The sequence below is a fragment of the Melospiza melodia genome, chromosome W, assembly GCF_035770615.1.
Source record: "Melospiza melodia melodia isolate bMelMel2 chromosome W, bMelMel2.pri, whole genome shotgun sequence".
In the NCBI taxonomy this organism is placed as follows: Eukaryota; Metazoa; Chordata; class Aves; order Passeriformes; family Passerellidae; genus Melospiza; species Melospiza melodia.
In genome coordinates this window covers 17,850,920-17,867,603 of record NC_086225.1, presented here as the reverse complement: position 1 = coordinate 17,867,603, position 16,684 = coordinate 17,850,920, and the positions used below count along the sequence as shown (strand labels likewise).

The following is a 16,684-nucleotide window of genomic DNA, read 5'->3' as shown; positions in this document are numbered from 1 at the left end:
CCACCTGCAGACCCTCATACCTAAGACACCTGGGAAAGTGAGGTAGTCACAGAGGAGATGCTCCTGCTGCATCAGGCAGGATGCCACCACCCCCATATCTTAAGTCACTGCATTTTGCCAGGTGGAGAGAGCATAGGGAATCCTCCATATCATGTGTCCTGTCTGCCAGACAAGACTATCCCAGGGAAGGTAGGGTGCAGTTCCAGTAGTCAATCTTCTTAGACTTCCTGATGCTGCTTAACCTACTTACCTCCTCCCTGTAATCTCCTGAACAAACTTTATGTTAAATAATAAACCTAATTTCTTGGGTTTTCTCCCTTCTTTCTTCCCCTGTACTCCCACTCTCCTCATATAGATTAAGAAAAGGTCTAATTGCTGACTGTGTTGTAATAAGTCATCTTTACTAGTCTTAGATTAACCATTTTATTAGTGTGAATAACCAGCTCTATCTCAATAAATTTATGTGTAGAGATTTTGCTTTCTAGTGTGGTGCCAGTCACATTCCTTCTCCTAAGCAGTGCATTTCAGAGGCAGTATATCCCCAAGAATTTCTCCTGTGTTCATAAGGACTTCCAGCAGGACTTCATCTAAGCATGGGGTTTATTAGCATGTCAGTATTAATAATTTAGTATCTCACTCCACCAGATACCCTGAGTTTGGGAAGAGGTACTAGGCAGTATTCCTAAATTAAGCAATCTTATTCTTGGCCTTGGAAAGGAAAAGGACTTTGAAATAGATGAAGGCTATAGCTATCTACCTTTGCCCATCCCTTAATGCCGTCTCTTGATTAATTGGAGTATATACTAGATTGAGTTGAGAGTTACAGAAATTCATAGAATCATAGAATGTTTTCAATTGGAAGAGACACGTAAAGATCATCTGGTTCCATTGCCCTGGGAGCTGGGATCCTAAGGACAACTGGCTTTGGTATTACAGACTGAGGCAAAGAAGGCATTAAGTACCTCGGCCTTTTCCTCATCCCGACACTATGCTATTCTCTGCATCCAGCAAAGGATGGAGACTCTCCTGAACCATCAAGATGGTATCCCTTCCCTGAAGTGTATCAACCTCACCATTCAACATTATGCCATCTGCAAACTTGCTGAGAGTGCACTCAATCCCACTATGTCATTAATAAAGTTATTGAACACTAAAGGTCCCAACATGGACCCCTGAGGGACACCACTGATTACAGGTCTCCATTTGGACATTGACCCACTGCTCTCTGTAAAACCATTTTAGCTCTCTCTAATCACCTTTCTGTCTTCCATGGTTTTTGACACATCTTCCAGGATGATCTCTTCCATGATCTTCTTGGGCACAGAGATGAGGCTGGCTGGTTGGAAGTTCATCTGATTGAATACATCCTGAGAAAATGCTAATATATCATGGGACTATTTCCAACAGAAATGTGACTTCAAAGATACTGAAAAATAGTAATTATTGGATGGAGATGGATGTTAGTTTGAAGTGCCTGCCCCATGTTTGTTTATGTTGAAAATGTTTCAGAAGTTCATTTATTGAAAGTAAGTTCGGATATGTTTCAATGGCCAGTCTTCATTAGGTGGCATAACTTGGGATTTTAAATAAAGCTGTCAGGAAAATGAATCCACAAACAAAAGAGGTTTATGTCCAAAAAGGAGACAGAGGAGTCCTGGAACTTTATTCAAATAAAGGAATAGGCCATGGGGCATTTCCCCATGGAGTCTCTCAAATTGTTAGAGGACACAGCCTCCTTTTTATCCTAATTTCCCAGCCTCATTTCCCTCTCTCTTTCCCCATTGGCTGAGGTGCTTGAGAGGTATAGGCTTCCCAAATCGCTTAATAAAATCCCCCTTCTAATGTATACTCCCTGCTTTTTCTTTTCCTTGTGTCAATCAGTGGAATTCTTATGAAATTTATGGTTCTTCCCATTGTTTCTTTAATCTCTCAGTATCTAACTTTATTTGCCAGCTGAACCACGGTTTGTTTGTAATGACAAATCTCTCTCATTCCTTTCAAAGCTGAATGTTCAATTACAAGGTTATTTTGAATAGAATGTATTAACCATATTAATGAAGAGTGTTATTAGTTAAAACTACTCTTGTTCTGATACTGAAATTGGTCAGATAGAAACTTGCTAACACAGTTTTGAGTATTAGAAAGCAGGCATTCTTTAGTGCAGTGTTGGGTACTTGGAGGATCCTTCCTCTAATTGAGCACACGGAGCATCAGGTAAACAGTTTTTATCATACACACTGGTTACATAATCATTAGCTATCTCTGCTTACTTGATCTATATGTATTACTTTATTTTACATAGTCGCACCCCTTATTGGAAGTCCTTATATGGTCTTTTGGGGGGGTCTTCTTTGGTGGTCTTCAATGTCCCACGTCCTAATTTCTAGGTGGCCATTCCTTGACCCCAGCGCTTAAGTAAGCACCATACTCTTATAGATGAGTAATGTGATGGTTGGCTCTCACAATTAAGAGATAGATATTATGTGTATGTTAAGGTATATAGTGATGTTATTGTAATATGTCCTCCCATAGTCCTCTTTCCCCTCCCCCTTGCAATAGCCTTAGTAGTCAGGGCATTTGGGGAGGGCCGGCTTATTACTAGGAGGTGTGGCATAACAACGCGTGGCCTCCAACCAAGATGTAAGAAAGTAATCTTCACCCATGGACAGCAAAGAAGGAGTTGACTGACAAAACTTTGGCAGAGGCTAAAGGTATAAAAGGCAGAGCATCTATTTTGTAGATGAGCATGTGGCTGCTGATCACGGAGATTCCCAGCTCTGTAATTTTTCCTTATTCAGTCATTTGTTGTATTTTTGTTAAGGTTTAATAAACCTTTAAAATTTTAAAAGTGAGGGTAGTTTCTCATAATACTGTTGTTTTGCATAACTCCTGCTTTGTCAGCCTTCTCTAGGTACAGAAAGTTGTAGCTAGCATCCTTTTCTCACTCAAAAGCAAAAATCTCTTGACTTTCAGTACTCAAAGGGATAGAGAAAAAGGCATCTTTCAAATGTAGTACTGTAAACAATTTTAATTTTTCACTCAAGGTTGTTAGCAAGGTGTAAGGATTTCCTACTACTAAGTATATATCTTCTACTATCTTATTTATGGCTCTAAGGTCCTGTACCAGCCAGTAATCCTTTCCATTTGCCTTCTTAACTGGCAAAATAGGGGTATTAAATTTGGATTCACATTCCTTCAATAGGCCATGTTTTATAATTTTTTCCACAAAGGGTTGTAACCCCTTATGGCTTTCTATTTTCAAAGGGTCTTGCTTTTGCTTTACCAGTCCTGCTCTAGGTTTCAATTCAGTTCTTACAGGCTCTGCTCTTCTGAATCTCCCTGGAACCTCTCCAGCCCAGACTATCGAAATCACGGCATCCTCAAGTGATACAGGCAGATGAATCATGCCTGATTTTGGAGACTGTAGTGTAAAAATTGAGGCTTCCACATAATTAGGTTATAGAATAATAACTTGTATTTTGCCATTTTAAAATTTGATTTCAGCATTTAGTTTTTCCAATAAATATTACAGCAACCTGATGAGGTCTTCAGGGGTGAGAGAAGTGGACGAGAATCTTGGTTGATGATCAGAAGGCTGGATTTATTGATATATGATATATAATACATTATAACTATACTAAAAAGAATAAAGTGAGAAGTTGCAGAGGCTGCTAAGCTAAGAATAGCATAGAAAAGAATGAATAACTATTGAAGTGAAGGGAGACGACCATCTGATTGATGCATCGAACTCCAATTTATTGATCGATCAGCCACTTTATATAACAGTGTTAATTAACTTCATGCATATTGCAAAATCCAAGCTCACGATAGGTTAACAGAGAAAACTCTAACCACTCCTTTTATTTTACAATACCTATGATTGTTTATTAAAAACAGGACCAGCGTTCCCACTGTGATATGAAAGGTTCCCAAAACTTACATATCTGTTCCCAGGGAGCTATCTTTTCCCAGAGAGCTCAAGGACAGAGTGTTTTGCCTGTTATGGGAAGACTGTCTGAGAACCTTATTGTTTATAAAGTGGTGCTTGAGAGAGCCTAATTGTTTATAGAATCAAGCCTGGGAAATGCTTTACAACTACCTTTTACTTTTCCCTCTGCTGTATACCTTCATGGCCTCTTTCTTTAAGCCATGCTAGAACCAGACTCTCCAACAAATAACAAAGTTCTGTGTCCAGCAGAAAGCAAGGACAAACTCTCCTGTGAGTGGTTAGCAAATCCAAACACTCACAGAAGCCCAATCACCACTGCACCTGTTACATTCCACACCAGCCGATAACAATTGTTTACATTCTTCATCTGGGGCCTCAGCTTCCCAGAAGATGAACAAATCCCAAAGAAAGGATTTCTAAGAAAAAATGTCTGTGACAAATAAATCTTTCCCAAGGAGAGGCTTTGGTGAATTGGGTAGATACAAAAACTAGTGAGTCATCCACCCTTTTCCTAATCAATGGGCTTGAGAAATTGCCGAGTTTCACAATTCCCTGTTGCACCAACAAACATTATGCAATCATTACTCAAGTTTCCTTTTACTGGATTTAGTACAGAGTAACTAGCTGCTGTATCTACTAAGAATTCAACCTCTTCATTTACCTCCTCATTCCCCAGCTTAGCTGTAAGCAGAGGTTCTGCAGGGGAAGAACCCTCCAGTCCTCCTCAGTCCTCATTGGTGATGGCCATGACAGGGAGGCTTTTGTGTTTCAACTGCGGACAATCCCTTTTCCAATGTCTGTCTTTCTTACAATGTGCACATTGATTAATACTAAATCTCCCAGGGAGGTTCAAGGTAGGTTGTCTATGCCCTTGTCCTCTTCCTTTCCTCAGGGGCACCATTCCTTTGGAAATTGCTTCCACAACTGCAATTACTTTTTGTTTGGCTATTTCTTGCTGGTTTTCTCTATTCTGATAAACTCCCCAAGCAACATCTAACAGCTTCCCAAAATCAACTGGTCTTGTCCCTGAGCCTTTTGTAATTTCCTTCTAATATCATCTGAGGTGTTGGAAGCTAGGATTTTTCTTTTTTTCTTTTTTTTTTTTTTTTTTTTTTTTTCTTTTTCTCTCAGGGAATTTTCTCCCATATATTGCCTAAGAGATGATAACGACAATACTTAAAAGAGACAAAATGTAGCCAAGGAGGAGGGTGAGGGGTGCAGCTGACTGCACTCTCACAGCTGAGGGGCTTTCTCTTGGGAAAGGCAGAGATACCTTGAGATTTTGGCTGGGGGGTGAGGGGCTGGGCTTGGCTCCTTTTTCCCTTGCTCTCGGGATCAGAGTGGAGAGGTACGGTTTTTGGTGCTGGACTGTTGCTGATGCCTAAATAAGCTACCTAGAACAGAGACCAGGCAGTGTTAAAGGAATAAGCTAGGTATTTATTAAAAAGACCTTCAAAGGATACACTTTGGGCAGTGCAAGAGCCCAGCCGTGGCTCCACCCAAGATGGACTAAGATGGACTCCAAGTAATGAGTTTTCAGACTTTTATAAGTTTTGGTCCATTTACATATTGCAGTTAATTGTCCAATTACAGCTTCAGGTCATGAAGTCCGATCTTCCCAGTTTGCTCTTAATTCACTGTTGTTTATACCTTTTGGGCCTGAAGCTGCAACGATGTCCTTGGTTCTCAGGCTGGAAAAGGATTGTTTTGTCTAACTACCCTGTGAAGAGAACTTGCTAACACTTTATTTGAAGTTCAGAGTTATATACTAACACAGTACAGAATCTGGAAAATATGAAAGCTAAAACTTAGGGCATCATTGCTGCCCTGAGGATTTGCTTCCATTGTGGAGTTCTCATCCTGTACAGCTCCTACTTATTGTGGGTGAACTTCTACACGCAAGAGCAGCTGTTGAACTGGGACTGTTCCAACACCTGACCTCACTGGGTAGGGGACCCCAACCTCCTCCCCCTTCCCAGAGGGTGCGTCACCCAGCTGTGTGTGACAGCTGCTTGCACAAGTCCAGCTGCCACTGCCTAGCTCAGCTGTTTTTCTGACACTGCTTCAGGCTTTTTGCTACACTTTACCCAGCACCCTGTCTGCCTGACCCCCCATGGTTCCTGCCATGGCTACAGAGTTTCTGCTACATTTTGTTTGCTACCCTGGGATCTGCTTGCCTCTGCCATTCCAGCTTGCTGCTCTGAGGTTCCTGCTACAATCCATTATGCCTCTCGGAGGGGCACTGAGACCAGCTCCCCCTGTGGGTTTGTAAAGGAAGCTCCTTTTCTATCTCTCCCACCGGCTTGCCCACCATTGGCTATGTGGAGAGAGGCAGCTGAACTAGCACCAGAGTGCCCTCTGCAGCCATGGGGAATCATTGCAACTGCCCTGCCCAGCCAGGAGCCAACAGCACCTCCTTCTGGCTGTGGCCATAACTACACCAAAAGGGAAAGTGCTTTACAGCTGAGATAAGGCTGCTATTGGGTTTCTGGTTTTGGTTGTTGTTGCTCTTGTTTGCCTTATCATGTATATAGATATATTCTAGTAAAAAACTATTATTCCTTTTTCCATATCTTTGCCTGAAAGCATCATAATTTCAAAGTTATAAAAATTTGGAGCAAAGGGAGTCACATTTTCCATTCCAAGGGAGGTTCCTGCCTTCCTTGGCAAACACTTATCTTTCAAACCAAGACATGATGATTGCCCCACAAATATGGGGGCTAAATGAGTTTCTTCCTCTGTTTCAGAATCGATATTAATATACTTTCGAACCATTTATTTCAGGTGATTTAAAAATTTGGTAGATATTTACCTGTCAAAATTTGCTCTTCCACCAACCTCCTACTCGTTTTAACAACCATCTCTTTCCATACTATCAAAAAACATTTCTAACATAGTATCTATATCCTTCCAGTCTGGGTCCTGAGTTTTAATCATAATTTTAAATGCTTTTGCCATTTTGTCTGGGTCATCTCGGTAGGTGCCAGCCATCAACTTCCAATTTTTAAGGTACATTAGTGAAAACTGCACTTTTACTGTGATTGGACTGTCTGCACCTACTGTCTGATGGAGGGGAGCTACTATTACATCTCTGTGTTTAGCTCTAGTTCTCCCTGCAATGAGGCTAAAACCCTCTGCTCCTTGATACATCCTCCCCATCCTCTCTATCTTCTCTTCTAGACTTGCCAATTCCCCCTTAATATCAGTCTTGGCAACCTGATTATCTGTTTCCCCATCCAACCTGTGATTAGGACTGACCATAAGATCTAAATCATACTCCTTTTTGAGGAGATGTTTAGAACAAATTTTTCTTATGCTGCACATAGAACAAGGTTTTAACCCTTTTCCTTGATTCTTTTTTTTTCAAGAGCCAGATTAAAAGGGTCTGAGTGGGCTGGATTCAAGCCACAATCTTTCTGCCATTCCAGATGATTACACAAAGTGAAAAACATACCAGCATACATAACCTCATCCCATTTCTGTTCCCATCTTAAAAACAGCATTAACTGTAACAATGTATTATACTTGAATGTTCCATTTTGTGGCCACTTTTCTCCAGAGTCTAGTTTGTACAATGGCCACTATTATTTGCAAAACTTAATCAAATTCTACTTGATAGCTGGTCTCCCAGGGGGCCCGCCAATCTTTCTCCAATGTCACAAAATGCAACCAAGTGGGAATTTTTTCAAAATTATTGTCTGCTACCCATCTCCAAATAGTTGATCCAAAATGTTACAATACAGATACAAATACAAAACAATTAAAACAATTATCAATCAATTGAAAAAAACCAAGTCATACACTGAATTCCAGAATACCAAATAATCCACCAAACATGCTGGAAAATCTACATGCCTTATATGGTCAGGATTCCCAAAAAAATGCCTTAGTATTGAATGTGATCCTACCTGTGTCCCAGACTGGTCCGAAGAACTGTGGTCTTCTCCAGGAAAGTCTTGGTGCCAGCATGAAGATCCAGAGATCACTTGTATCCACAGGAGATCAGGCAGAGTGTCCCATCTGGCGGCCAGAAAATGATACTGAAATCAGTCAGACAGAAACTTGATAACACAGTTTTGAGTATTAGAAAGCAGGCATTCTTTATTGCAGTGCTGGGTACTTGGAGGATCCTTCCCCTAATTGAGCGCACTGAGCATCAGGTAAACAGTTTTTATGATACACACTGGTTACATAATCATTAGCTATCTCTGCTTACTTGTTCTATATGTATTACTTTATTTTACATAGTCGCACCCCTTATTGGAAGTCCTTATATAGTCTTTTGGGGTCTTTGGTGGTCTTTAGTGTCCCATGTCCTAATTTCTAGGTGGCCATTCCTTGACCACAACTCTTGAGAAAGTGCAATACCGTTGTTTTGCATGACTCCTGCTTTATCAGCCTTATCTACTTCTCCAAGTCTACATTGTTCCCTTTATTTGGTAAGAGTAAAATGTTCTATTCTACTATCCTTATCAGTTTTTTTATTAAGTTTAGGAGACTTTTCACTTCTCTGTCTGATTTCTAGATGAGAAAAATATGGGAAAATGCAAAGCTAATTAGTCTATTCCTATTATCACATTCTTTTTCCTTTTGTAATATGGACAGATAGTTCCTTTGAAAGTCTTTCAAGGGTATTATTAGCACCTTCATAGCCTGGTAACTTCTTTGAAGGCTGATTGTAGTTTTGGCCCTTGTCACAGGGAATATATAATTCATTAAAAGTAAGTGCTTTTTTCCCAACACTGACTAGGAAACAAAGGGTTTTCTTCTTTTTCTGATTGGTTAGTTTGCAGATCACAAGTATACTTTAGCAGTTTTTTCTGATGTTAAGAAATAGCTACTGTCAGCAGCTTGTTACATACACATTACTTTGGTAATGCACCTTCTGCCTATTGCGATAGTAACCTCAGAACCTCAGCAGCCAGAGAAATTAATTTTTACAAAAGTAAAGTAATTATAGCTACAATTAACTTCTTAGACTCGGTCTGTAGTGTAAATTTACGCAGTTACTAGGTTACTGGGGTTTTTTAAAAGTAACTTTATGCAATTTTTTTTGTTTGCTTTGTTTTGTTCCTTTGTAAAATGCTTAGCTTAGTACATACCATTTGGGTGAGAGGTCATAACCACAATTTGTCTCATCAAAATATTTCTTATCAGGTGGTAAAAATAAAATCCTAGTGCCATGTAGTTCTGCTCTAAATTGTTTGCACAGTTGCTGCTAACTGTATAACTGACTCCTCAGTAATAATAGTGACTATCTGGTTTTGGACTCTACCTTAAGACAATGGTCAGGATGTTTCCAAGATCTGTATCTTTAATATATTTTTAAAATTTGAAGTTAATAAACTAACAAAACATGTTTTTGGCAATAGTTGGCAACACTTTTTGTGAAAGTTCATGTTTATGACAATTTCCTTGTTTGTTTGAAAGAGTGCATGTGTGTAGCAACTTCTTGTGTATACTGAACCAGCAGTTGTGTCACAATATCTGATTGCAGAATTTGTGCATGCATGTATGTGGTAAAGCTTCTAAGGGCTTCTAATTTTATCTAGGCATTGTCTTTTTTTTTTAGTTAGACCCTTATCCTAAAATCCCTTATGCATGCCTGTTATGTGATTAAAATTTTTATATGTGCACATGTCGCGCGTAACCCAAAATGCTGTTGTATTCCATATGTATCTGTGCCCAAAAATTGTTAGTGCCTTTTTAAGACCCTGCAGCCAGAAAACAGAACCGGGCGAGGGGGGGGAGAACTTTGCTGCGGTCCTTTTTTAAGTTGGAGCCTGGAAGCTGAGATGTCTCTCTCTCCTGGCAGCATTTGCTGACAGTGGAGGCTCCACTTTTGAGGGGCTTGTTTTGTGTTTTTTGGCTTTTTTTCTGGGCTTGCAAAAGTAGCCACACAGAAAAACTGCATTTCACAATCAAAAACTGTTTCGGAGTGAACTTTGCAATGCAAGCCTCAGTCCCTGGGACCAGGTCACCCTGCATCGGTGCCAACAGGCCAGTTCTTTTTCCCCAACACAACTGCAGTGCAGAAGACAGCAGCACTAACACCAGCGGACTCCAGCGGGTGGCAGGAGGAAGCAGCAGGAGACGGTGCTTACTTCACACATGACGGCAAGTCTTCATCTGCCACTAGAACTGCTCCGCAAGCTCCTACCTTCCCAGAAGGGTTTGCCACCATCCTTCCCCCTTGTCTCCCAGACCGTGTGATCACCTGTAAAGGCTGCCATCTTGGGGGAAGGGTCAGATGCCATTTTGCCTGTCTCCTTACATGTGGTTGCCAATGGCAGGAGCCATTTTGGAAAGGGAATTTCTACCATTTTAGGTGTCTGTTCTCTGGGAGTTTGTGAGATTTAGCAATTTTGTATCTAGTGATTATTTACTGGGGTTTTTTGCCTGTTGCCATTTTGCTTGTTAGTAAACTGTTATTTTTTCACTTATGTCTATTTGTCTTTCACTTCTCCGTATTGGTGGAAAGGGATTGGTTAAAACAAAGGGAAAGAACTCAGAGTGTTCCCCTTTAAATTGTCTTAAACCAAGATTGCATGTTTTCTCACATGAGTACTGTATTTGTCAGTAGTTTGATTAGAACTTCAGTAGATGAATGCTTTAAAAGCCATGGTGAATTGTCTTTAATAGGTAATGATAAAAAAAATAAAAATATTCATTTTCTGATAGCGTTCACTTTTACTCTTCATCCAGAGTAGTCTGAATTCAGCGATTCTAAAGACATTTCATGTAGCCCTATCATTTTGTTATATAACTTTTAAATTAAATGTCCTCTTCTGGTTGCAAATAAACCAGTGGAAAAGGTAGCTCCATCCTGCTTCCCTGCTGGAGGTTACAAACTTCCCAGTCTGTATCAGTCAAACAAGCTGAAATAATTTTCACAGCAATAGATCATGGAGACATTGCACAAGAGCAAGAGTTAAGCATGGACTGTGACTTATGGTAAAAGGTGTAGTTAGAAGCAGCTGGAGTGAGGATTTGGCCTGCACAGTTGCAGTTGGAAAAGGTGCTTGATGTGTTGATGTTTTCATTTAAAGCTGCTGCTTGTGCCAGAGACAATACCAGCGTGATTGTCATTACTGTTCTCTATTGTGTGCTCACTGTCAGGATGCTAGGCATCCTCAGGTGTCAGGAGGGAATATGTGGATTGAAACTTATTCAAGCCTGTTGCTCTCTTCAATACTCTTCTGCTAGCTGTTCAGTTCTTATACTCTTTATTGAGCTTAGCCATGTATATGCTCCTCCCATGCTGGACTGGCTAACTCAGAGATATTTGCACTCATAATGAACTCAGATAAAATCATTTACATCACCAATTGATCCACTCAACTCATTGATCCAACCTGATATGAAGAATCCTTGAATATAATTCACTGCAATAATAAAGACTTATAAAATATGATCAACCAAATCTATGATAAACCCTTTATCAATGAGTTATCAAAGGTGGAGCCTCAATTTGAGTGCTGTATGCAGTTTGGTGCCCACAATTTAGAAAGAATGTGAAGTTCTTTGACTGTGTCCAGAGAAGGACCACCAAGCTGGTGAAAGGGCTGGAAGGCATGTCCTGTGAGGAGCAGCTGAGGACTCTGGGTTTGTCTAGTTTGGAGAAAAGGAGGTTGAGGGGTGACCTCATGGCTCTCTGCAGCTTCCTGAGGAAGAGACATGGAGAGGGGACGTGCTGAGCTCTTCTCCTTGGAATCCACTGACAGGGTGTATAGGAATGGTTCAAAGCTGCATCAGGGGAGGTCCAGATAAGGAAACATTTATTTACTGAGAGGGTGATCAAACACTAGAAGAGGCTTCCTAGAGAGGTGGTTGAAGCCCCAAGCCTGTCAGTGTTTAAGAGGCAATGCCCTTAATAATATGCTTTCAGTTTTGGCCAGCAGTGAAATGGTCAGGCAGTTGGACTACATGATCGTTGTAGGTCTCTTCCAACTGGAACTATTCCATACTTTTCTAAAAAAATAAAAATCTAAATGTTCTGTATTATTGTAACAGCTATGATAATATTTGAAAATTGTGTGTGCTGGTAGTGTGCATTTAGGTTATAATAGTATTCCAGTAATCTTTTCCTTTTATGTAAATATCCACTTTTATTAATTTCTACTTTCCATATTCCTGCTCAGCATTTTGAAATGGTCTGTCAACCTAATAAGTTACTTTAAAAAAATTTTGCCATTACCCCATTCCTTCTAATGGAAAATGTGTATGCAGTTCTAGAAAAATAAAAGTATACTCTTACATGGTTAATACAAAAGTCGTTTTAATGGTATTGAGCATGTCTGATGATTTCTTCTACTGGCATTTTGGGAAGATTGTACATGAGTAAAGAGAAACAATTAATTGCTGCTATATTCCAAAATATTCAGATGTTGTACAAAGCAGTGGGTGCAGTAGAGCAGAAATACTCTGATGACAATCCCTATGATACACACGCTTACCCACTGATGATTTTTAAAAAAATTAATTATATTATTTTGAATCAGAGGGAACATGAGCTTTAAAGAGAAATATAAGGAGATTTTATTGATTTTAGCGTTTTGAATGAAATTTTGTATTGCTGATGCAGACAAAGCTTTCAGACTGATTGTCAGAAACATGTTTAATTCCCTCTAAGTTGATAAAATAATCGAAAGTTATATCCACTGCGAGCAACTAAGTACGATGCAGCAGCTCACTCCCCTGCTTTTCTCTTTCCCGGTGGGATAGGGAGGAGAATCGGGGGGAAAAAAAGTAAAACTCATGTGTTCAGATAAGACCAGTTTAATGAAACAAAGTAACATATAATAACAATAATAATGATAATAGCAATAATTATAATAAAAATGAGAGAGAGACTGGAGCACTCTTTTTAATTTCCTTTCCTCTTTTATGTCATTATTGCTTTTTTTTCCTGTTGTACTTCTTCCTATCCCACACCTCATTTCTTTTCCTAAGACTACCTTTCTCTTTTCCTCAGTGACATTATGGTCTCACTGTCTTGCATTCCTGTTGTTTCTTCCCATCTATAGTTACCTTAACGACTTGGACCGCATAGCAGATTCAGCCTATCTGCCAACTCAGCAAGATGTGCTTAGAGTTCGAGTCCCAACAACAGGGATCATTGAATACCCATTTGACTTACAAAGCGTCATTTTCAGGTAGAAAAAAGTTTAACACCTGTTTGTTTTGTTTATTTTGTTTCCTTTTACATTAGTAATACCATGTATAAGATATTGGTCAAATATACAAATGAGTCAATGTTTTTTTTAAATTTGAGCTTGGTGTTAATTTTATTTTCATGTTTTTGTCCATATATGATTAGCAGCTGTTGTTAAAAGTGTAAAGAGAATGAGAGACAGATTTGTCTTTTTCTGAAGGTAGTTATTATTGATAGAAAATCTGGAAGTAATTTTTCAATAAAATTAGTACAAATGTACTATTATGAATAATTATGAAATGGAAAGGTACCACTTCTGTACTTGATTTTTATAGAGAAGTGATATTTTGCAAATGTAATGCCATTCTTACAATTTTCCCCACAGCTCATTTTGAGGGCAAATACAATTGCTAAAGAATAACTATGCAGTTACAAGTACAAGTTAGACACCTGAGTGTCTAGTTACATTGAGATCCATAATAAATTTGGAATACACTCTGCCAGCAAATTTGAGTTTCTATTTTGGCTAGTAACAACTTCAGTAAAACAGATTATATACTATTTATACCCTTAAAATTGGGCAGCCTTGACAAGTTTGGAATTTTGACTGGCAATTTCTTGGGAGAATGGCAGGCCACCAACTAAATTCCGTGGATGCATTTCTGCTGAATATGCAGAGCATACATTCTAGAATTGTGACTCAAAATCATAAGTGTTTAGAATAACAGAAGTTTGAGGGCTTTGAGACCCATAATAATTTAAATTCAGAAAGCAGATCAAACTAAAAAGCAAATAGGATAACTTATTTATTTACAACACATTCCATTAGTCTTTAATAGGAATGATAACAGTTTTAAGAAGAAGAAAATTGTTTTCAATTAAATTCTTGAATTCAGTGTTTCATGTGTTTGTATGTTTATCTGCAAAGGTATTTGTGGAGTTGATGCGATCATTGTTAATTTTGCAGAATGGTGGATGTAGGAGGCCAACGATCGGAAAGAAGAAAATGGATACATTGCTTTGAAAATGTCACATCTATCATGTTTCTAGTAGCTCTTAGTGAATATGATCAAGTGCTTGTGGAGTCCGACAATGAGGTAAGCAAGCATTAGCATAAATCACCAGTTTTAAAGAAAAAAAAAAACCTAAAATTAATTTTAAATTTTATTTGAAAATTGATTATAACACAAATTTGTAGAGAGTTTTGGTATGTGTGTTTTTACATGTATATTTGGATATTAATTTTTTTTGACCAGTAAAGTTTAATGATAGTTTGAATACTTCATGCTAAGCAGCAAAACAAAAGGTTGCTAGTCCTTTTAAGATGCTTTCAAAGCAGGCTGGCTTGTTTTCCAAATATCTACCAGCAGTTGTATGCAACTGCATGGAATGAAATGAGAAGTTCTTCATGGATTAAGATGCTAATCTTCAAATAATATGACACAAACTAACCTCTTCCATGGAAGGTCAGTGGAACCCATCTATTTTGTGTTAAAGGTGGAATAGCTGACGGAAATGTTCTTATTGTAGCTATTTGCATGGTTAATGTTGTGTAGCAAAGCCATAAAAATACAATGGGAATTAAAACAAAATTCATATATTCTTTGCTAGAACAGACCCTATAGTAGTAAACTTTATTCCATTGACTTAAAGTATAGGATTTATATTGGCTTATATTTCCTACTTCTGTTTCTATTTCAAAAGATAACAGAAGTAAAAAACTCATGGGTGGTGATACATGAACTAAGTAGGAAAAGTGCAGGAGTACCCAGTGTTATGCACACAATTTTAAAAAGTAGGGGGGAAATTTAATGTTTGGACTTTTTCTTTCATAAAGACTATTCCCATTATTCATCAAACTTACATGAGTTACTCACCAACACTGTTCTATGCAAGTTTTTAGCATTCATTTACAAAATTTAGGTGAAAAATAGAAAACATTTTGTTGTTCTTCATGACTGTATATATATGTTGATTTCATTATTTAAGAGAAGGGTTGATATACCAAGGTAAAACAGATGTCCTGGGGCAGTCATGATTGTATTCTCAACTTTTTCGATATTAATTTTTTTCAAGAAAGACTAGGAGTTCTGAGAGCTTTTAAATTTATACTTTTCCCATAAAAGAAAGAAATCTCATTACAGTCTTTATATCATCAGACATCTCCTTAAAAAGTACAGATGTTACAAAGAAAAAAAAATCAGTTGCTTATACAGTGAATATATCTTCTCATTTATTTTTGTATTTTTTTTTAACTTGGAAGGTATCAGAATGCTTTTATTTTGTTTTGTAAGGCATATATTTGATGTTGTGGTCCAAACAGTAATGGAGTCTGGTAATACATCATAAAACAAAGCTTTATTGAGAAAGAAAGATGAACAAAAATTCCCCCATATAGCAACTCACCCAATCACCAATAGTGAGTACAGGATCATAAGCAATGCCATGGCTCTGGTGGACTGCCAGGGACATTTGATGTCAGGGTCATCTGGCAGAAACAGCCAATCATGCAAATGCATTTTAAATGTGGAAAAGAGTTTTGACAATGTAGGTCGGGGGCAGAGTGTTGGCAGACTTTCTAAGATAACAGTATTGGTTAAGGGACAGGGTGTCAGAAGGCAAGATGTCACTTCCACCCTGTGATTCTCTCAAATCATCATTTGACATGGAGTTATAGGCAAGGGTTTTATTTTGATGGGTTGTTAGTTATATAATAATCTAGGTGAGGTTGGTGTTCCAACACCTACAGGGTATGTTATACAGTCAGAGTTTGAAAGGTGGTGTATCACAAGACAGGTACTGTAGAATCACCTCTATCAAGTATCAGTTGTGCAGGCATCTGGAGGTGATTACTGTTATGAATGGAGAGGAGAGCTTAAAAAAGTCCTGCCTTTGACTCAGATTTCTGGCAGTAGCTCTGTTGGGGGGAGGCCTGCACCCCAGATCCCTCTTGCTCGTGTGTTCTTAATCATAGCCAAGTCAGTATATTACAAAATGAATAATTTATTTACTAGACACAAATTTAACAGATATAAGACTTTTACAGATTACTTCCTACACAGGATAAACAAAAGAAACACTACTAGTAGATAAACAATAGAGTGCACAAGTGAGTTACCTATTATTACAGCTAGCGAAGAAATAGTATAGATTAGGATTCAATGTATCTTACCATCCAATTTCTGATGGGGCACACATAGGATCCTTTCCTCTTGTTTCCAGAAAAGTAACCACAAAGATGCATCCAAGTTTTGAGAAGTCCTACGCATTTCCAGGGAGTGTGTAGGAGACTTCTACCTCCGTGAAAATTTGTGTAGCTTTTATAGTTGTAAAAGTAGTGCCTTTCAGTCTAGGATTCCTGGCTTATCTCTCTACATCTTGCTATCAAGGCAAGGGATGTTTATTATCAGCTGGGGATCTCACCTCTCTCAGTAATTCATGTGAGGGGAGAGAATGGAGCTATGCACCAGCTGATGGACAGAGAAGATAAGCAGATAAGTTTTTTTGTGGTAGAGAGGGGATGTCCTGCCACAATTGCTACTGCATTTTCCCAATTGCTGTGAGAGGCTGTGAAAAAGATT

The 16,684-nt window shown here is 38.6% G+C and overlaps 1 protein-coding gene across 1 annotated transcript in view; it reads left to right on the top strand.

Moving 5' to 3' along the window:
• Positions 1 to 16,684, top strand: part of LOC134431409 (guanine nucleotide-binding protein G(q) subunit alpha) — a 190,918-nt gene that overhangs the window by 152,462 nt on the left and 21,772 nt on the right. The window contains exons 4-5 of the mRNA XM_063179426.1: positions 12,976 to 13,104; positions 14,071 to 14,200. Of these exons, the coding sequence (XP_063035496.1) occupies positions 12,976 to 13,104; positions 14,071 to 14,200 (259 nt within the window). The remainder of the gene's footprint in view (positions 1 to 12,975; positions 13,105 to 14,070; positions 14,201 to 16,684) is intronic.